Source organism: Stenella coeruleoalba (genome assembly GCF_951394435.1).
Source record: "Stenella coeruleoalba genome assembly, chromosome: 16".
NCBI classification, from domain to species: Eukaryota; Metazoa; Chordata; class Mammalia; order Artiodactyla; family Delphinidae; genus Stenella; species Stenella coeruleoalba.
In genome coordinates this window covers 82,416,136-82,431,261 of record NC_137162.1, presented here as the reverse complement: position 1 = coordinate 82,431,261, position 15,126 = coordinate 82,416,136, and the positions used below count along the sequence as shown (strand labels likewise).

The following is a 15,126-nucleotide window of genomic DNA, read 5'->3' as shown; positions in this document are numbered from 1 at the left end:
TAGTGCTCAGTGATGAGGCACGTGGTCTGTAACTTCACACGTGACAAGCCACAGTCACAAATGCTGTTTCCAAAGCACACCCGTGTTGGGGCAGCCAGTCCAAGGAAATGCTGACCCTGAACTGTCCCCCTTGGGGGTAGCCAAGCTGGACCTGCAGCGTTCACAGCCCGCGGTGCATGACGGGACATGGGGTGTGGAGCTCTCACCTGTGTCTGGGCTTAAGTTCTTCCTACTGTTGGCCGAGTGCTCAGTCAGTCATGAGGCTCCCCGACACCCCCGGCTGGAGACTTGCTCTTAGGCACAAAGTCCTTTGCTGGCCCTGAGCTGGTCAGGGCTTCTGAAGCCTGTTCCCCGCGTGCCGTCCCCTCCGGGGCCCTTCCTGTTGCATCCTTCACCCCGCGGCCCCGCGGGCCGAGCCCTGACCTTGGCTTTGTGTTGCAGGAGTGGGCCCTGACCAAGGAGAAGTCGGTGAAGCACATGGACTTGTGCCTGACCGTGGTGGACCGGGCGCCTGGCTCCCTCATAAAGCTGCAGGGCTGCCGGGAGAACGACAGCCGGCAGGTAGGTGCCGGCCGGGGGCCAGCCCAGCAGGCCCAGCTCCCCCGCCCCCAGGGCCTGGGTCCCAGCGGGGACGCTGGCTGTTCACAGGCGGCACCTTTTGACTCTCGCGCTGTTCTGCGTCCCCGCGTGGAGCCCCTGAGGGGCGCAGGGCGCGGGCTGGTCCTTCTGCCGGGAGGTCACCGTCCTGGTTATTATTCCTCCCCGCCTGCATCCATCTGTTTATGTTTGGTCTGTCCTCTAACAGGCTGCAGAGGCAGGGCTGTGCTTTGAGGCTGCGTGTTCAGCTCCTTCGCGGGTCTGTAAGGGCCTCCTAGGCTGGGCACTGGGGCAGGGGGTGGTCCCAACACCAGAGGCGGCTCCCCTCACCCTGGCGGCCAGCTGAGCCGGGCGGGGCCCTTCCTCAGACGCGGCCCTCGTGCCCAGCTGTGGGTACTGCGCCCAGAAAGGCTCTGTCTGGTGATGCCCGAGAGCACCCAAGGGACGGGGATGCTGGTGGCCAGCGTGCGTGGGTCAGCACGCCACCGACCCCTGCGTGGAGGCACAGACCCCTGGTCCAGGAGGGGGTGGGGTGACCAGCGGTGTCCCTGGCCCCTGGCTTCTCTGTAGCTGGTGCAGCCCAGCCAGTGCACCCCACCAGGAGCAGTGCTGGCCCGAGCCAGCCAGAGTTCAGCTTGGCTTTAAAAATGAAAATGTTTGACTTTACTCACGAGAAGTTAATGAAACACTGACCTACAAACCAGCCTAGAAAAGGTGTTGAGGTTCATGATAATGTCTCCAGAGGAGGTGTTTCACCCCGGTTCACTTCCATTGCTGACGAACCCCCCAAGCCCGAAAGGAAGGCCTATATTTTATAAAAATATATATAAAGCGGCCTTTATTTCTGAAGCCAGAGGCCTGCTGTGGCTTATTTCCGAGTATGTCCTCATTCTCTTCCCCACACCACTGGCCATATTAAAGAGAAATTCCGCGCGTTTTTGTTTATTCATTAAGTATTTTTCCTTTTTAAGTTTACAAATTGTAAACGATTAAGGTGCAACTGGATGAAACGTTACACGCACACTCGTGTGACTTTTTTCCAAACGGTTCAGAACCTGTGTTTACCTCTTTGGCCGGTTTTCTCTGACCTGCGCCCTGGGGGTACCTTGGGGGCAGAGCCTTTCTTGGGCCTAGGGGGAGCGGCTAGTGCAACCTCCAAAGGACTTTCCCACGTGCCCACACGGGGAGCCGGGCTTGTCCTCTTCCGTCCCTCCTCACGAGACTCACGGGTCTGGGGAAACTGAGGCCTGGGGCTGGCTGGAGCCGGGAGCCCACGTGGGCTTCCCACCCACCACTCCTTTCACAGAAGGGAAGCTGAGGCCCAGGGTCCCCCAGGAGCACCGAGGCCCACACCAAGCTCCCTTGCTTGGAGCCCAGATGTCAGGAAACACTTGAAAAGGGCCGTCTCTCCTCTGTCCCTGCCCCCACCGCCTGCTTCCAGGTGCCCCCCGCCCTGCTCTGCAGAACCCCAGCAGGTCCCTCAATGCCCATCTGTGTTGACAGCTGTGGCTCCCGAGTGAGAAGGAGAGGGGCTGGTAAACACGGAGGCCACTGTCCCCAGCCCCAGCCTCCTGGGACCTGCGTCGGGTGAGCGAGGTGCTGGGCCAGGTGCCCTGCCCCGGCTGTAAAGGCAGGGGCGTCTAGGGTAAAGGAGGGACAAAGTGATGACTTTATCTGGGCTCCAAACCTTTGTTCAGAACAGACAGATGCTCCATCTCTGGATGCTCCATCTCTGGAGGGGTCTCCTTCAGTGAGAGCTTGCTGTACGCCAAGGGCTGACGTGTTCCTGCCACCTTCTGGCTCTCACCCTGAAGGGCTCACGTCATAGGAGGGGGAAAGGCCTGCAAACAGTGAGCTCTTCTGGGTGTGTGGTGAACATAGTGGGGATCTCTTAACCTGTCAAGCCCGAGCCCTTCCTTGCCTGGTAGAGAACGTGTGGCCCTTTCAGTAGAGCCTCTGCATCTGGGAATCTGCCCACCCCACCACAGCCGTCTGGGCCCAGGGCTCCGGGCTGCCGAGGCCGCCTCCCACGGACGGAGCTGGGGTTTGGGCGTTGTTGAGGCCTTCCACCTGGCGGACGCTGTGACACAGGCAGCGCTCCCCAGGGAACGGAGTCAAAGTCCACCCATTCCAGATTCTTTGTCAGGCAAGCCCTGGCCACTCAGTGACACGTGGACGTTGGCAGCGTATGACAGCGCAGGAGGAATGGCAGCAAAGAGGGAACAGGAATGAAGGAGGAGGTGATGGGCAGGTGACGGGCGGCCCCTCTCCCTGTGCCCATCGGATTGCACTGCGTTTCACTGTTGGCAGAAACTCCAGGCCGGCAGGCTGACTTCACAAGCGGCCCAGGGTCCCCACGGGGGCGTCCTTGCAGGGCCCCTCCCTGCCTTGCTTTGCCTCCTTTGCACCCCATTCACTTACCCTTTGAGAGGAGGCTTCTCAGCTGGTTCTGTCTCAAAGCTGCACTCCTCTTGCCAGTTGGAACATTGGCTTTCCAGGCACATCTGTGTGTTTGTGTTAGGTGTGCATTTGCAGAGTCAAGGGGGAAAGGAAAGCAAGAGTAAGAAAATGTAATTCCACGACGTCCAAAGGATTTGCAAAAATACCAACGGAAGGGAGCTTCTGTGCATACAGTGTAAAAAATTAACTAGAATCACAGACTGCATTAATGAAGGGAGAGCTTATGGAAGAAAAAAGCATGTTCCTTTTTTTTTTTTTGTAAAGAACAGGCATTCGAGATTTTTACATGGGGATAAACAACATGAGAGGCCCTCAGGTTTCCCACGGCTGGGCTGTGGGCCTGTTCGCTGCTTTGCCTGGCCGGTTTGGGTTTAGTGGGGCACAGGTGCGTACCCACAGGCGTACAAAGGCGCTACGCCCTGGACTGTACGGGTGGCACACGCAGAACTCGGCAGGTAGCGCTCGGGGACTTAGGGTAGCTGAGACAGGCTTCCACAGCCGCCAAGGTGGAGAGGGTGCAGAGACAGTGGAGAGGTGGTCTCCGCAGCAGGGCATTCTGTCCACACAAGCATCCCTTTCCCTCCCATTGGCCTCACCCCATCCCTCTGGCGCAGCACGAGGCCCTACGTGTACGCGGGCACGCTGAGGGGCCCGGGCCCGGCACCGGCCTCAGCAGGGCTGCTTTCAACAGCCAGGGGCAGGCAGCCTGGGCCCTCCTGGAGCTGACCTGGTTCCTGTGGCTGCTTCCTCGAGGGGAAATATCCGCAGATGAGGCCGTCTTGTGAAAGAATGACAAGTCTCTGCAGGAAATTCCCCCATGTGTCGAGTCCTTAAGACCGAGGAGGGGCGGGGGCCCAAGCATGGGGGGCTTGGTCGAGGGGATCCCCGAAGAGGGTGAAGGATGGGTCAGGGCAGCGGTCTCCAGCAGGGCCCGGAGACGAGGTTTGGGGCTGCAAACCAAGCGGAGAGTGCTGGTTTCTTCCTGGGCCCTCAGCGGACCCTGTTTTGTCCCCGTGAAACAGGAGGGAATGGGGCAGGGCACAACCTTTAAAAGAATGACATAGCCCGAGGACACGATATAAACTGATTAGAACCAAATGGGTCCAAGATGGCGGACGAGTCGACTTCCACTAGACCTTGAGTCCCAGTATACGCTCACTGTAACACATCAGCAAGCTAAATGACACACCCACAGGCGCCATGACAGTTCCAAGAGCGACCACAAGGGTCAAAAAGAGGGCGGCGGCCCAGTTCCTGGAAATCCCCGCCCCTTCCCCCAAACAGCTGGAATACTCCTACCACTCATTAGCCTGTGAAACGACCCACCCCTATAAAAGCGGACAACCCCAGACCCTGGTGCCACTCTCGCCTTCTGAGATGGCCCACGCAGTCTGTGGAGTGTGTGTCTCTAAATAAATCCACTTCTTACCCATCTGTCACTTTGTCTCTCGCTGAATTCTTTCTGCGATGAGACACCAAGACCCTGAGAAGGGAAGTGTGATCTCAGCTGGAAGCCTGTGGGTTTTGGCCGGGTTGGAGTTACAGCCGCGTGGGTTCAGGTCCCAGTCTGAGGTGCGTGGTTTCACCCGGGCTGCTGCGGATGCCCGTCCGTCCTGGTCAGAGACCTTGTGGTGAGTGCAGCCCGCAGACCCCGAGAGCAGCCCCGCTGTGCCCTCTCCTGGCGGCGCCCCTGCTGTAAGGTGTTCTCCTGTCTTTTGCAGAAATGGGAGCAGATCGAGGGCAATTCCAAGCTGCGGCACGTGGGCAGCAACCTGTGCCTGGACAGCCGTGGGGCGCAGAACGGCGGCCTGAGCGTGGAGGTGTGCGGCCCCGCGCTGTCCCAGCAGTGGAAGTTCTCGCTCAACCTGCAGCAGTAGAGCGAGCCGCCCGCGTCCTCCCGCGCCGTCGGGCCCGACGACGAGCCTGACCGAGCCCGACGTTATTGATTCTGTTTCTTAAACTTTTGGAGAAACTATATACCTCAGTATTCCATCACGGTCTGAAGGTCGGAGGACCTCGGCGCGGGGCGGGCGGCACCGGGGCGGCGAGGAGGGAGGAGCTGGCCCACCCCGACCCCGGGCCCCGCCGCCTCTCCCCGCCCCGCGCCAAGCGGATGGATGCGGGAGCCCCACGCCTGCGGGCGGCAGGACCGGGAGGGAAGGGGCGGCGGCCGCAGCACAGCGAGAGGAGCTCTCCAGCCTCCACTCGGATCCGCGGATAGCACGTCCGGTTTCCATCCGGGTCACGGTCACGGTCACGGTCACGGCGTTTGCCCTGCCCCGCCCTCCCAGCTGTCTTCCCGGTGCAGACCCCCTTCCACGTGGCGTACCTGCTCTCTTTGGATATGAACTTTGCTGTGGTGGGACACTGCACACAGACATGTATGAAGAAAGAATGTACGGTCAGTTCCTATGGTTTCTGTAGGTCACCCTCATCCTGTAAGTTGTCCACAAAGCAGATCACAGCGTCAGGAGGAGGGGCTGAGCCCTTCGGCGCCCGAGGGAGAAAGCGCCTCCTTTGCCCCCGGAGCCTTATAGGTGGGTAGGTCCTGCTGTGGCCGCCACCCCGGGAGGCTTGCCCTGCCCCGAGGCCCGGACCCCGGCGGCATCTCGGTTTGGCTTCAGCTGGGAGTCGTGTCCTGCTCTGTGTCGGAATCTACTTTTCGTGCCCTTGGTGTCCGTAAACCCTGAATGGGTTATGTAATTTGACAGAGTATTGCTTTGGGTCTTTGTAAATTAGGTTTCTTTTCTCTAAGGATAAAATGAGTAAACAAGCCTCTGCCGGCTCCCAGTGACGGTGGGAAGCTGTCCCAGGCGGCCCTGGGCTCATGCTGAGGGCCCTGGTGTACTGGCACCGCTGTGAAGGTCACCTGGGCCCAGCCCCGCCTGCCTCAGGGGCTCTGGGTCAAGAGTTAGGAAAAGTGAAAACCAAACAGCACCCGCTCAATGCCGCTGACGATTCGGGGCACAAAACGGGAGCTTTGTGGCTTAGGAGGCGCAGGTCGGCATAAACCACAAGACGGTCATGAACTAAAAGTAAAGCAGGAAGAGCGGCCTGGGCGCGGCCCTGACACCCAGGCGTGTCCCCGCAGAGCCCTCCTTGCCTCCGAGGTGCCCACACGCAGGGGTAGCCCAGCCGCAGGCCCCACGGGGCGCCCCGGTCACTCTCGTGGTCACTGCCCTCCTGCCTTCCTGCGCCCCCCTCACCCAGCACTTCGTCACACAGATGCCCCGTGTCCAGGAGGCGTCACACGGGCACACCTTCAGGCCCCTCTGGGAGGGCCTGGGAGGTCACAGAGAAGTGACCCCAGAAGGGTCTGCCAGGTTGGCACTCGGCCAAGTGCAGCTCTCTCCTGCCTGTTTCTTCTAGGAAAGGGGACGTTGGTCTTTCTTCCTCCACTGCAGAAGCCCCCCATGTGTTTGCTTTGTGACGGTGGGCTCGGGCCTGGAGGCGTGGCTGGGTGACTTTGTTCTGCTTCTTTTGGCCCCCTGCCGACCAACCAGGTGTATCTTCGGTGGACCGGGAGGCCGTAGCTGGATTAACTCGGCACAACTGTATCTTCAGAGGCTGATCGTGACCACCCGTAGGCTCTTAGGGGGAGTCCTGGGTACCTGTGCAAGGCTGCTGAGCACAGGTGGGGCAGGAAGCAGCCACCCAGATCCTGGGTTCCGTTGTCAGGCGACTTCTACTGTTAGGAAAAAAATCCCATGGACGGACAACAAATTTGGCTTTAAAGTAACACAAATTTTAATCAGGTTCTTGACAAATTCTTTGCCCACCCAGAAGTCTTACCAACCTTTGTACCCTTGAGATGCGTCCCCCCGGGGCCCTTGGGGGGCAGCTCCGCCATCCCGGGGGTGGTAGGGCTGGCGGCCTTGGCAGGCGTGGGCATTGTGGGCTGAGGTGGGCTGGGAGGGCTCCCTGGGTGAGCTATGTTTACATGACACAGTGTGCCAAAGTGACTTACTGTGGCTGCATTACTTTCTAGTCATCGGGACTGTCCCCCTCTCCCACTCTTGTTTTTACAAGTAAAGATCCTTTCCTCAAAGCCCTTGGAGCAAAGCGTGGCGAAGTTAGTTGTCTTCTCTGTGCTGGTCTTTCTTATGTCTTCATAAAAGCTAAAATGATGGTATCTGTGATATGTTTTGCAAATTCAAAATATAGTTTGGTAATTTTTTTTTCCAGTTGATTTTTAAAAAGAACTGCTGTACAGAGCTTGTACTTCGTCCATTTTATAGATGGAAACCATCCTTGAAAATTGTTTAACTTAAATAAAGAGGAGATACTTTATAGATACGCTCTGCTGGCGGCTACAGTCACTCTTGGTCTTTATAGGACGGACTTGCCTGGTGTTTGGGGGCTGTGATTATGGTCTCTTGGGAGAGGGGTGCTGCTCGATTACCATGTCTTATCACACTTTTAAAATGCGTTCACCTTTTACTGCTGCACCTTTTGCTGTTTATTCTTTTTTTTTTTTTTTTTTTTTTTGCGGTACGCGGGCCTCTCACTGTTGTGGCCTCTCCCGTTGCGGAGCACAGGCTCCGGATGCACAGGCTCAGCGGCCATGGCTCACGGGCCCAGCCGCTCCGTGGCACGTGGGATCTTCCCGGACCGGGGCACGAACCCGCGTCCCCTGCATCGGCAAGCGGACTCTCAACCACTGCGCCACCGGGGAAGCCCCGGATGTTTATTCTTATTTGGAATAATAGCCGTTATCATCTGTGGAGTGTTTATGATGTGCCAGGCCCCACTCCAGGCACTTAAATACATCCTCATTGCCTTCTCCCAGTAACCTGGGAGGTAGCATTACGGGCTGCATTTTACAGTTGGCTGCGGAAACTGGTGCTTAAAGCTGCTGGCCTGCTCAGCGTCACAGGCTAACCTGCCCAAGGTCACGCCACTCCTAAGTACTCCCCTGGCCAGCCCCAGGCGCTGAGAGCCAAAGCCTGCGCTCCAAACTAGGGCAGGGGAGAGGCTGAAGGGCCAATATCATCACAGCTTTTAGAGTGTTTTAAATGCTTATTCTATTTACCAGTTACCCGGGCTCTCCAGTTCCATTCCAGGCGAACTTGAGTCCTTGCCCCTCTTCCTGGGCCTTTAAAACTACCTTCCTTTGGACGACCCCACAGGTGTGTCAAGGAAACACAACACTGACCAATTCTTCAGCAATTTGGGTTGCAACTGGGGAGGCTGAAAAGATGGCCCTGATGAGTGTTGTGAACCTTCTGGAGGCCCTGTTTCTGCATCCTCTGTCTCTATTATTTGAGACAACCAAAATTTGCTCCGCTGCCATCTGAGAAACAGGAAGAGCTCTTAGCGTAATTGTGCAGGACCCATCAGAGGCCTTTAGGAACTCTGTGTGTGTGTGTGTGTGTGTGTGTGTGTGTGTGTGTGTGTGTGTGTGTGTGTTTACCGCTTTGACAACAGGAATTTTCTGAGAAACTCTCTATGTTGCCCTGATGCCCTGGAGACCTAAGAGCAGGGGGAACGTGTTAAATGCCAGAAGAGGATGAGCAGAGTGTCTGGCAGGCTCAGGGTGGGGCGTTTGGAGACAGGATTGGGTCAGTCTGGCCAGAGGTGGAGTCCCGCATGCTGAGGAAAGACTTTGGGCCGATTCTGGGGGGAGGGGAGCTATATGAGCCTTGGACTAGAGCAGGGAGGATCAGGTTTGCAAAAATATTTAGAGTAAGGGACTTCCCTGGCGGTCCAGTGGGTAAGACCCCGCACTCCCAGCGCAGGGGGCCTGAGTTCGATCCTTGGTCGGGGAACTAGATCCGGCATGCATGCCGCAACTAAGAAGCCCGCGTGCCGCAACTAAAGATCCCACGCGCCACAACTAAGACCCAGCGTGGCCGAAATAAATAAATATTTTAAAATATATATTTAGAGTAAAATACTTAACCCACCTCGGCTCTTTGATTCTGCAGTATATTTCACGGTTTAAAAAATATTCAGCCAGAAAAATAAGATGTTTGCACGCCCTCTTCTGTCCACGGACTTACCTGAAAGAAAAAAGAAAATTTTCTTCCTAGATGTTCTTACATATTCCTGAGCAACTTACTAATAATACAATATATATGTATTCGATCTTATGTATTACGTGTGCCTGCACATGATAAACGTGTTTCCAAAAGCCCTTGCATCTGTGGGGTCCCAAAGAAGTAATGAGAAGTATTCCCCCAGCAGTTCCTGCCTGGGCACCCGCGGGGCCTGGCCCTGGGTGCTGGGCAGGGGCTGCGGAAAAGACCGTCATGGTCCCCGCCACAGGTTACACCCCCAGGGGAGTCCGACTTGGACCCAGATCTTGAACACAGGAAGATAGACTGAGTCACAGCAAGGTGCTGGCCTCCTGAAGGTCATGGAAGGAATCCTCGGGGTTGACGGGGGGCAGGGGGGTGTTGAGGGGCGGCGGTTTGGTTCACCGTCGAGGGCCAAGATGTGAGAACTCAGAGTGGCCGGTGCAGGCTCACTGAAGAACTTCCAGAAATTAACTGTCCACGGTGTTCTTGAAGTTGTGCAGAATTCTCTGCTGAAGCACTTTCAGTGAAGAGTGTCAGAAATCCAACTGAACGTAGTATAAATGGAGACATTTATTATCGTATATGACAGCAAGGCCCAAGGTGACAGGGTTCTGGATTGGTTCTGGGACGTGACTTCATTGTGAACAACTACCCTCGTCTGCCCGACCGTGCCCTCCCCCGTCCGTCCCAGAAGCGGGAAAACCCTCCTCGAGAAGGAAGCGTTTCCTGCTGCCCTGTGCGTCTTTCTCCTTCTTTACTGCCCTCCCGCCAGCGCAGACGCCCCTTTCCCAGTGATCACCGCCCCCTGCACAGAACCTCTCGGGCCCCACTGCCCAGAACCCGGCGCCCAGGTGCCAGGGCAGGGGACAGCAGTCCCCTCCCAGCGCCACCGCCCTGTGTCATGGGGTGGGGGTCTGCCGGCGGGGAGGACAGGGCGGGGCAACCGCTAGGGCGGGCGCAGCACCTGCCGCATTTGTCGTCCCTGAAAGACGGCTGTACGGCCGGCCGAACGGCCCGGGCGGCCACGTGGTCACAGGCTCCTGCGTCCTCGGTGGAAGGCGGCTTCACCCTGGTCCTCTGGCGCCTGCTGGCCACGTGGGGCCTCTTTGTTTTCAGGTGAGTGAGATGTATGGCTTGGGGTCGCAAAGACAAATGATGCCGAGACGGTTATCAAAATATGTTTATAATATGTGTTTCTGAATGCGTTAAATAACGAGGCCTCATGTCTGATTGCTGCCAGAATTTCAAAGTAGTAATGCGCGTAAGCAGTAGTTTGAAAAATCTAGTTAACGTGATGTGAAGATACCTGTGGTGTGTGTGTGTGACCAAGCTTCCAGTTCATTGGCTACGTACGTTCAGTTGGAGGCAAAACAAAATAAAGCTTCTGGAAAACTCTAAGAATCTCGGAGTAGATGACACCTGTCACCCACAGCTGTGCTCTGGGACCAGCTCTGCGCCTCGGCGGCCACCTCTTCTCCTCCCAAGCTGACCTTGACCCCGGGCCTGGCTCCAGCCTTCTTTCTGTGGGCCAAGTGGGACAAGCCTGTTGCCCAGGTTACCCACAGTGAGACTGTCCTCCTCCTGGTCCAGCGGGAGGGCAAGGAGCCCGGGCAGGACACCGTGGGGCGGGGCGGGCTGGCGCCCGGGAAAGCTGGGGGGGGCGGGGCGGGGCGGCGGGCGGAGGGAGGCTTGGGGTGCGCAGCGAGCGTCGAGGGGCCCTCAGCGCCATTCTTGCCTCCCAGCCCCCGGGTCAGCACAGGAAAGTCACTTCACCGGGTCTGAGAGGGGGGCACGGTCACGGTGAAATGCGGCCCGTGAGATGTGAGAGCATCCCCGGCGGGGCGGGCCTCACGGCGGGCGGGCGGTGGGCGCGTGCGGTCGTACAGGGAGGGGCCTGGACAGGGGCCCCGGGGGAGGCTTGTTACAGGTGCTGAGTTGCCCGCGACATGTCACTGCCTGGCTGGGGGGTGTGGAACCTGCTGTCGCGTCGCCCCCGAGCGGCCGCAGAAGAGGAGACGGGAGGCACGGGCCCGACGGGGAGGCTGAGTCCAGGCCGGGGAAGGAGAGACCCCGACGAGGGCCGAGCGAGGCGGGGAAGGGGCGCGCCAAGCCAGGCCCGGCCGCTGCCGAGCGAGCGTGGGCGCAGGGACATCGCGTGGGCTCGCCTCCAGGGCCGACGACCAGCGGGCAGCGGGTGACGGCGCGTGGGGTGGGCGGACAGAGGCCGCGCACGCAGTCAGGCTGGGGTCTGCGGGCCAGGCCGGCGGCCCTGCGGGTTTGCAGAAGACGGGAGGGAGGGAGGATGGACCCCACTGCCCTCCAGCCCCTCCGACAGGACGGCTGCCGGGACTCAGGGCGGCTAAGCGCCCCTGGGTTTCCAGGGCTCCCCTCCCCATGGCCACGCGCCGCTGACCACAGCGAGAACGTGGCCCACGTGTCTCCCACCGGAGACAACAGGGGCCTGAAGGGCTGGGGGAGGGGGACGGGGGACACCGCTGCCGAGTGACGGCACAAAACCACTGGGCCAGCTTTTCGGAAGTAGGAAGTGTACGGAGGCTCGTTAGGGACTGAATTGTGTTCTCTCCAAAATCCGTATGTTGAAGTTAGGACCTCAACATCCTAACCCCCAGGACCTCAGAATGTGACTCTATTTGGAGACAGTCTTTAAAGACGGGAGTTAAAATGAGGCCATCAGGGTGGCCCCAATCCAGTATGACTGGTGTCCTTATAAGAAGAGATTAGGACGCAGACAAGCACAGAGGAAGGACCAACAGGAGGACACGGGGAGAAGACGGTCGTCTAATAGCCAGGGAGGGAGGGCTTGGAAGGGACCAACCTGCCAACCCTTTGATCTCCGACGTTTAGCCTCCAGAATCATGAGAAGATACATTTCTGTTGACTAAGCCACCCAGCCGGTGGTACTTTGGTTTGGCAACCCTAACTAATGCCAACGTTGGTACCAGGAAGTGAGGTGCTACTGTAACAAATACCTAAGAAGTATGGAAGGGGCTTTCGAACTAATAGTGGGCAGAAATGGAGGAGTTTCGAGGAGCGTGTTAGATAGAGCCTGGGTCGCCTTGAAGAGACTGTGGGTGTGAAAGGTGATCCAGAGAGAAGAGGGGGCCTACAGAGACCCCTACAGAGAGGAGCACACACACCATCACAGACAGGATACAAACATAACCGCTGAAGGTGCCCCCGGTGAGGTCTCGGAGGGAAATGAGGAACAAGAGACGGGGAAGGGGAAGGGAACCTGGAGGAAGGCGCTCCCTGTCAGAGCGGCAGAGATCTCAGCTGCATCACGTGTTCTAGTGTTTTGTGGAAGCAGAACCTGCAGGTGACCAGCGTGGATGCACAGCTGAGGAGGTTTCTTTTTCTTTTCTTCTTTTTAAATTTTATTTATTTTTGGCTGTGTTGGGTCTTCGTTGCTGCGCGCGGGCTTTCTCTAGTTGTGGCGAGCGGGGGCTACTCTTTGTTGCGGTGTGTGGGCTTCTCATTGCGGTGGCTTCTCTTGTTGCGGAGCACGGGCTCTAGGCATGTGGGCTTCAGTAGTTGTGGCTCACAGGCTCAGTATTTGTGGCTCGCGGGCTCTAGAGCACAGGCTCAGTAGTTGTGGCACACGGACTTAGTTGCTCCACAGCATGTGGGATCTTCCCAGACCAAGGGCTTGAACCAGTGTCCCCTGCATTGGCAGGTGGATTCTTAACCACTGCGCCACCAGGGAAGTCCCGCTGAGGAGGTTTCCAAGCAAAGTGTTAAAGGTGCAGCCTATTTTCTCCTTGCTACCTATAGTAAAATTCAAGAGGAAAGAGATAAATTGAAGAGGGAGCCAGAACGTGTAGATTTGGAAAATTCCCAACCAATCCACACTATAAAAAATGAGAAAAGCTTGTGCTCTGGAGAGAGCACTTAGAGTGGTGCTGGGCAGTGTTTGCTAAGAAGCTTATGGACATGTGCCTGATGGATCCAATCAGCCATCTCGGCAGAAGCCAGGGTAGAGGGGAGCTTCTCCAGGGGAGATCTGCGGAAGACCCTCTTGTTTGGTGGCTTAGACCCACCGAACCCAAGGTTTCTGAGAGCTTTATATCAGCAGAAATGCCACGAGCTTGGACTGAAGGAGACCGAGACAGGATGAGATGAAGGAAAGGCTGTCCAGGATTCTATAGGACAGGACCATAGCGCCAGCCCGGCAAACATGCCTCATCCTCCAGGCAGAGGGAAGAATGACCCTGAAGAGTGGTTTAAGGTTGCCTGTCACACGGCCCAGGGCACCGCGGGGGGGCAGAGCTGAGTTCTCTATTTCACTCCAGGGCTGAAGGGTCACGGCTGCCACCCTGGTGGACCCAGAGAGAAGAGCATGGAGCCAAAGAGGATTATTTTCTTTTAATTATTAAGTAGAGTTGGCTTAAAGTATTGTATTAGTTTCAGGTGTACAACATAGGGATTCGATATTTTTATAGATTACACTTCATTTAAAGTTATTATAAAATAATGGCTATGTTTCCCTGTGCTGTACAATATTACCTGGTAGCTTATTTATTTTATACATAGTAGTTTGTATCTTTTAATCCCCTCCCCCTATCTTGCCCCATCTTCCTTCCCTCTCTCCACTGGTAATCACTAGTTTGTTCTCTATATCTGTGGGTCTGTTTCTGTTTTGTGATATTCATTTGTTTTATTTTTTTAGATTCTACATATAAGTGATAGCATACAGTATTTGCCTTTGTCTGACATATTTCACTAAACATAATACCCTCTAGGTCCATCCATGTTGTTGTAAATGGCAAAATTTTATTCTTTCTTTTAAGGCTGAGTAGTATTCTATTCTATACACACACACACACACACACACACACACACACACATACACCACATATACATATATATACCACATTTTATGTATCCATTCATCTGTTCATGGACACTTAGCTTGGTTCCATATCTTGGTAATTGTAAATAATTCTGCTATGAACATTGGGTGCTTGTATCTTTTCAAATTACTGTTTTCATTTTTTTCAGATATATACCCAGGAATGGGATTGCTAGATTATATGGTAGTTCTATTTTTAGTGTTTTGCAGAACCTCCATACTGTTCTCCACAGTGGCTGCATCAATTTACATTCCCCCCAACAGTGTACTAGGATTCCCTTTTCTCCACATCCTTGCCAACATGTGTTATTTTTTAACTTTTTGACAATAGCCATTCTGACAAGTATGAGGTGATATCTCATGGTGGTTTTGATTTGCAGTTCTCTGATGATTAGTGATGTTGAGCATCTTTTCATGTGCCTGTCGGCCATCTGTATATCTTTTCTGGAAAAATGTCTATTCAGGTCTTCTGCCCATTTGTTTAATCAGGTTGTTTGTTTTTCTGATACTGAGTTGTATGAGCTGTCTATATATTTTGGATATTAACCCCTTACATCATTTGCAAATATTTTCTCCCATTCAGTAGGTTGTCTTTTCATTTTGTCCATGGTTTCCTTTGCTGGGCAAAAGCTTTTAAGTTTAATTAGGTCACATTTGTTTATTTTTGCTTTTGTTTCCTTTGCCTGAGGAGACAGATCCTTAAAAATATTGCTACAGTATCTCTCAAAGAGTGCTCTGCTTGTGTTCTCTTCTAGGAGTTTTATGGTTTCCAGTCTTACATTTAGGTCTTTAACCCATTTTGAGGGTTTTTTGTTTTTGTTTTGTATATGGTGTGAGAAAAATGTTCTAATTTCATTCTTTTAGATGTAGCTGTCCAGTTTTCCCAGCACCACTTACTGAAGAGACAGACTGTCTTTCCTCCATTATATAGTCTTGCCTCCTTTGTCATCGATTAATTGACCATAGGTGCATGGGTTTATCTCTGGGCTTTCTATCCTGTTCCATTGATCTCTATTTCTGTTTTTGTGCCAGTACCATACTGTCTTGATTACTGTAGCTTTGTAGTATAGTCTGAAGTCAGGGAGCCTGATTTCTCCAGCTCTGTTTTTCTTTCTCAAGAGTGCTTTGGCTATTCAGGGTCTTTAAGTTTCCATATAAATTTTAGGATTATTTATTCTA

The 15,126-nt window shown here is 55.0% G+C and overlaps 1 protein-coding gene across 1 annotated transcript in view; it reads left to right on the top strand.

Moving 5' to 3' along the window:
* Positions 1-7,367, top strand: part of GALNT2 (polypeptide N-acetylgalactosaminyltransferase 2) — a 179,635-nt gene extending 172,268 nt beyond the window's left edge. The window contains exons 15-16 of the mRNA XM_079899955.1: positions 442-561; positions 4,779-7,367. Coding sequence (XP_079756081.1) covers positions 442-561; positions 4,779-4,934 — 276 coding nt within the window. The 3' untranslated portion in view covers positions 4,935-7,367. The remainder of the gene's footprint in view (positions 1-441; positions 562-4,778) is intronic.
* Positions 7,368-15,126: the final 7,759 nt, after the last annotated feature.